Source organism: Gymnoscopelus microlampas (assembly GCF_963454915.1).
Source record: "Gymnoscopelus microlampas genome assembly, chromosome: 13".
Lineage (NCBI taxonomy): Eukaryota > Metazoa > Chordata > Actinopteri > Myctophiformes > Myctophidae > Gymnoscopelus > Gymnoscopelus microlampas.
The window spans coordinates 30937876-30944757 of NC_139950.1; the positions used below are offsets into that span (position 1 = coordinate 30937876).

General features: G+C 43.0%; 1 protein-coding gene across 1 annotated transcript in view; it reads right to left on the reverse strand.

Moving 5' to 3' along the window:
- Positions 1–1388: 1388 nt before the first annotated feature.
- abcg5 (ATP-binding cassette, sub-family G (WHITE), member 5) overlaps positions 1389–6882 on the reverse strand; it is a gene marked incomplete at both ends in the record, with an annotated part of 13404 nt that continues 7910 nt past the window's right edge. Inside the window, 7 exons of the mRNA XM_084076079.1 lie at positions 1389–1573; positions 2957–3069; positions 3266–3377; positions 4159–4232; positions 4593–4731; positions 5707–5912; positions 6517–6730. Of these exons, the coding sequence (XP_083932205.1) occupies positions 1389–1573; positions 2957–3069; positions 3266–3377; positions 4159–4232; positions 4593–4731; positions 5707–5912; positions 6517–6730 (1043 nt within the window). The remainder of the gene's footprint in view (positions 1574–2956; positions 3070–3265; positions 3378–4158; positions 4233–4592; positions 4732–5706; positions 5913–6516; positions 6731–6882) is intronic.

Consider the following 6882-nt stretch of genomic DNA (forward strand, 5'->3'; position numbering starts at 1 on the left):
AACCTTCGGTTTATAAACCCCTGACATTATTCATTGTGCCACGCTGGCATGGAAGATGCAAGTGAGAACGAAATACTTTGGAATTTGGATGGAGAGTGAATATGTGCCTAATGGTGGTCTTGAACCCCAAAACGTGTGCTTACAAACTGAGTAACAGTTCTGGACATCTTTCAAGGGGCAACCCACATACTCAGCTGTGCTGATAGTTACTGACACCGTGATATTGACATGTAAATGTTTAAAATATGTCAATTTCAGAATAAAATGACATAACTTTTCTGTATTTAAAAAACAGAAAATATAACATCGAAAAGTATCTTGATACAAATTACATAACATTTTTCCTACCCCAGCCAAATACAAATTACCCCAAAAAAGTATTTTGAAATACGTATTTCAAGTACATATATTTAAAATACTGCCCATTTCTGAGAAGAGGGCTGCAGCCATGGAAGTCATGGAAAGGACAAGAACTAAAACTAAAATCTGCTTTATTGTTGCTGACATTTACACTACATCATAATGTACAGAATTAGAGTAGCTGCATATACACTTTATTATTCACTATTATGTCATTTTCAGAGCTTTTTGTATCCCATAGTAGGCAATTCTTATAACATATACAAAATGTATTCAATATATTGATGAACATACAATATACAAAACAAGTAATTTCTTTACAGATTGTAAATTGTTCTCTTGAAAAATACATTATTTCACATTTGTGCTGTCTACAGAGATCCTGGTTTCAATTATCACAACATAAACGGCTGTACAGATATTATGTATCACATACTCATCCCATTCTTACTGAAATTTGCACAAAATATTTACAGTACAAATTAAGAAGTCAGTTTATCAATACACTTGATCTGATGAAAGTATCCCCTATAAAGGTAAGGGTTGAGTGCAAACATGCTCGTCAAGTAGAAGTTACAGTACTTTTTTTTAATGAAAAGTTCTAACTCATTACTGTACATAGAGCCCTTCACAGGCTCTTTTAGGCCAGTAGACCAGTGGTTCTCAAACTTTTCAGGCCACGACCCCCCAAAGTAATCATATTTGAATTGGGGACCCTCAAAACAATCATATTTGAACACAAGAGTTGAGGCATTACATTTAGTAACTCGGTTCCAAAACAGCCGATCTACAAGCTCTCAATGCCCTGCGTTGCGAGGCGTTGTGAGCTTGTAGGCTATTTTCACAACTTTTGCGTCTTTCTTATATTATGTGACAGTTTGGCCAATGTTTGACCAGTTTTTAAAGTATAGTATGTTGATTACTTTTGATGCAGTAAATGTATTGTCACTTTACTGTCATCTGGGGGCTACTGTCACCACAGGTTGAGAACCACTGCAGTAGACGACGGACAGACTCTCCCGATGGTTTTAGTGACGTACGAGGTGGTCTCTGATCTTATAACTGACCACGCCCAGCAGAAGAAGGACAGGCAGGAAGGAGTAGAGAAGCAGAAAGTCTAGTGTGTATCGGTTAAGGGCACCGGGGTAGCCCTGGTCAATGATCTGATCACCATGGGTGATTGCACAGGCCCCTGGCAGTGGACTAGTGTCACCTGGCACAGGACAACAAAACATGGAGAGATTAGAAGTGTTAATAATTGCCCACCAACAATTAAAACATTTTAATAACGTCGCCATTATAAATATAAATCAATAAAATGTCATTGCATTTGTTGTGTAAATCTCCGAGGTTAAAAGCGGGTTTAAAAATTAACAGCTGTGACCTCGTTTTGTTTGATGTGGTCATTTACAGTTTCCACTGGAAGCAGGGCACGTATATGTTACAGGGAGATTGGCATTCCAGGGAGAATGGAATAGAAGCGCTTATTTTCACCGCCCGTCCGCCCCCCAGGCAATTCTGTAGAACCAACGCTAGAGGGCAATAAAAGACAGACATGACCACACCACACACGCACGCATGCACACGCGCACAAACGAGCACGCAAACATGCATGCGTGCACACACGCATGCGCGCACACACACGCGAAGCACAAGGGGGCGAGCCTGAGGGGGCGGGGGCGGGCTGGCGGACTATGTTAGTGCAGCGAGTGGCAGTTGGGGCAAACCATAGAGGGGCAAACGCAGTCCCTACAACATCATTTACGATTCTGTGCCTATCGGTACATAACTCGGACGGCGCTGATTCGACTAGCAGACCATCGGCCGGTCGTCGCGGGCACTCGCGCCTGGAGGCGCTCGGGCGCAACTCCTCGGCCTCAAGGTCTGCTGAGTCGGCGCGCCTCCGTCATGGTCCAAAACTATACTTTATCGTCGAAAAAAAGTAGTCCGCGGTTGTTTGAAAAAGTAATGTCCAAGCGGGAGTCAAACCCAGACTATGGGGAGTCCAATGATTATTGAAGTGCGCCACTGAGGCTGGTATGCATGTATATCCATGTTGTTGTTGTCGTCGTCGCTGCCGTCTTCGCATCGCAGCCCCGCCCCGAGCCTAAAAACAAGCGCTCCACTTCCAATCTCCCTGGAATGCCAATCTCCCTGTGACATATATACGGCATAGCAGGGGTGACAATGTTGTGGTGCCACAGATAGAACACCCATTCTTTTATTCACATTGAGATTTCTGAAAATATTTATATAAATTATTTTAAGCCTGGAACCAAGCCATCCAGGCTCCCGGTGAATCATGACCATAAAACATTTGATTCTGTGTAAAAGGAAAATTATATTTAATTATGTTATGTACTATGTTTAATAAATACCCTTTTTTGCGTTTTTCAAATATCCTTTGACACAGAATTTAAAAAAATATGGTCATGATTCACCAGGAGCCTGGATGGCTTGGTTCCAGGCTTGAGATAATTAACATAAATATTTTTGGAAATCTCTATGAGGAAAATGAATGGACTTTCTATCTGTGGAGACGCAAAATGGCCACCACTGCTATGCCCTATTGCAAAGGACGATCATGATAACCTACTGCATGTGAAGTTGAGACCATGGAACTCTGTGACAATGAGCAGCTCAGAGCTGTACTTCTGGAAGGTCAGATAACTGAGCAACTTGAAAACCTCTGGCATCTGCTGGGTACTCCTGTGGAGAAAAAAAAGAATGAGACAAATGTGTGCTATTGGTGGTGAATGTCTTACATGATAAATAAACCTTTGGAATGTCTTGAGCTACAACAGAAGCTGCAATAATGAACCAAAATTGCAAGCAAATATCTCAATAAAAAGTTAAAGCTGTAATGAGGATAACAAAAATAACAAAAGGACCCATGGTGTCTCACCTGAGGAAGCCAGAGCCCAGCATGATGCCAGCTATATTAAGTAGTGCCACTCCACTGTTGACCATGTTAGGGTTCTGGACTACCCCCAGTAACACCACAGTTAGCAGCTCACCTGGGTACAAGAAAAAAAAAAACTTTTGTCAATAGCAATTTGGCGATTTCATCTGATAATTGTAACAAATTGATTTGATAAAGTTCTTTCTATGATGTTTTTTTGTTGTTTTTTATTTGCTGTACTCAAATAAGCCATACTAATAGGGCTACTCTAAAGAAGAGAAAATATGCTACAACTACTGACATGATACTGACATGATATTGAGATGATGCTAATGATACTGACATGATACTGACCATGATGCTGACATGATGCTAATGATACTGACATGATAATGGCCATGATACTGATCATGATACTATATGTCATAAAGAAAATGCCATATTATTAAATGGCTTAATAAAAAAAGTCATTGTATACTGTAATTTAAAGTGCAAACAGTTATACAATACAAAAAACAAAAAAGCCGCAATATCAAACAAGAGGAAAACATTTAGTTCTATGTAATCCAATATCCAAAAAAAAGGCTTTCTAAAAATCGTATAAAAGTCATACCATACTATACTATGTAATCAAAAAGTCATATTTTGTGCCACCACAACTAATGCTAAATATTGGAGATAGCTTTGTAGTGCTACGTATCAAACATACTGTAGCTCAGCAACTGATGTTAGTTGTATGCCGTTTACAGCCCCCTGCATGTCTGATGCCTTGGAAGTTTAGAGCCGCAAGTTATGCTTCTACCTTACACAAAAAAAGAGAAATGGTGCTGCCATAGGTCAGGGCAGAAAAAAAACGTGTTTATTCAATGCAATCAAGTGTCATTGTTTTGTCTCACCTATGATGTGAGGTACGAGTACAACGGCAGAGAAACAGAGGAAGCGTAATGCGTCTGGGTGCATTCCCACCGTCCTGCGGAAGTGACATAGAGCAGGAGAAAAGACAGAAGGACGAGTCAGGGTGGAGAACAGGTGGAGGGATGCACAGTTTGGTGGGGTTGAGGCAGCAGGCACTGAATATATTGAGCCATGCTAGAGTTAAGTGAAAGCAACTCAATGGGCAGCCCCATGCCCCGCGACCTCTCTCACACACACGCACGCACACACACACACACACACACACACACACACACACACACACACACACACACACACACACACACACACACACACACACACACACACACAAACACACACAAACACACACAAACACACACACACACACACACACACACACACACACACACACGCACACACAGGTCTCTCTACTGACCAGTAAAGGAAGGAGGTGAAGATGAATACACTGATAATGCTGAAAGGCAGTATGTGGAAGATGTACGCCAGGAATATCTGCCATTTACTGTACAAACCATCCTGACTCTCCTGGTCACTGATGGCCCGCAGTGCTGGGACTGAACTCACAAAACACAGACAGACAGACAGACAGACAGACAGACAGACAGACAGATAGTGAAAATTTGCATGGAAGAGATGAGTTTGGAGATTCCAAGGGTCAATCACATAATCGCAACATCCCATGCTTAATTCTGGCTGAAGACTTGCCTGTCCTTCCAACTCTAAACTCTCAAAATTCTATGAATAAATAAGAACTCTTTTGAAAATCCCAACTCATCTCAATGCACAGTATATGAAATGCTACCACATCAGCATGGCAGAATTGAGAGAACTTGCTAGGGTAGAAGTCAGACAATAGAACATTCTGGACAGCTAACCATCTGTATGACTTGGAATAACATATTCTAAAATGTAGCTGTAACTGAATACATTTTATTTCAAGAGGTCAACAACAGGCCGGCACCCTTATGGAATAATACACTTTGAAGTACTTTACATCACCTTAGAACACTATGGCATTGCCTTCATGTTGTTATGACTACTTCATGACAATATTTGTATTTATTTAACCATTTTCAACCTGGCCTCCCTATTTTGGGTATGTCATTATTGGCAAACATTTTCAAACTTTCTCAACATTCTTCTTGAAAAACAAAAATAAAAAGACATTTTCATAAATTGTGAAAATAGCCAATCTATAAGCTCACAACGCATCTCAAAGCGTCTTGTTGTGAGCTTATAGATTGTTGCTATTCACTTGCATAAAGTAGGGCTTAAGCAAAATATAAGTAAACAAAATATCAGGCAGGTTTCCTCCCCATCCCCACTATACTGCTGTGTTTAAATTGTCACCTCATAGGATTACGAGAGGTTACGTGCCAACAACCACTATAGTTGAACTCATAAACTGCCTGAACTCTAACACACGCACGCGCGCGCACGCACGCACGCACGCGCACGCGCGCTTAATTGCCAATTGTAATTGTAGAAGGCCACTCACTGCATTAAGCATGCCTGGGGGCTGAACTTACAGAGGGCCACTGCGTTGAGCATGCCTGTGTAGGGGGAGGCTCCCACCGACTGGTAAATTATACCAATGCGATCCTGCACGGCTCCCTTGGCGACGTCCAAGTCCAGACGCATGACGAAAAAGGCGATGAAGAAGCCATAGATAAGGTTCTGGGACAGACGCATCAGAACACCCATCCTGTCCCGCGACAGGTTCTGCGCTGTCCGCCTGCACACAAAGCACACATACTGTACATCAAATTCATGAATAAATAAGGCCATGGGTATATATGTGATACGTAACCTCCAGCTACAACAAGTGACCAGGTAATATTCTTGACAGTGGGATAAGCTTGGCATAAAATAAAGTCATATCAAAGCAGAAAAAATGTAAGTGATATCACAGCAGAATCACAGTTCATATAGTTTTTTGGGGAAAGCCGTCACGGATGCACCATCACATCCTAGACCCTGGGGATGGAGTCCAAGGAGAACACCTACCACGCCGGCAGTGGACACTGCTGAACCGCCTCCGTACTGGGGTTGGCCGGTTCAAGTCGTCCATGAAGAAGTGGGGCCTGACAGACAGCGCAGTATGCGAGTGTGGCGAGCCTGAGCAGACTGCCGACCACATCATCACCACCTGTCCTCTGTACAGACCTCCTTCAGAGGACGGCCTCTTCCAAGTGGGACCAGAGACATTGGCGTGGCTTTGCGACACTGAGCTGGACATATGACGATGATACACGAAAGAAGAAGAAGAAGGGAAAGAACATGGGCATGGTTGCCTGGCCCTGTGCCATATAGCACCTGGCCTAACCCTGACCACTGACCTGAGGAGAACTCCCAATTTGATCACACCGCTGGGCGACTCTTTGCTCTTGAAGGGGATGGCCAGCTTGTCGACCCGCTGCAGGCTCTGCTCCATCTTTCCCAGCATGCACGAGTAGATGGCAGAGGCCTGATAGGACGAGGTGATTTCATGCATGCGGTTGAAAGTGGCGGCCTCTCTCTCGCTGTTACGCGTATCCACCGAGGTGAAGTCAACTGTCAGGCACACCAGAGAGACACAAACCAGTCAAAGGTCAGAGGTGAGATATAAAAACAAGAGGGACAGGTCAGGTACAGAAAATATTACTGACACTAAGACTTACTGCTCCCGATGAGGTCGGTGCCTTGCATGGTTTCCTCTGCCATCG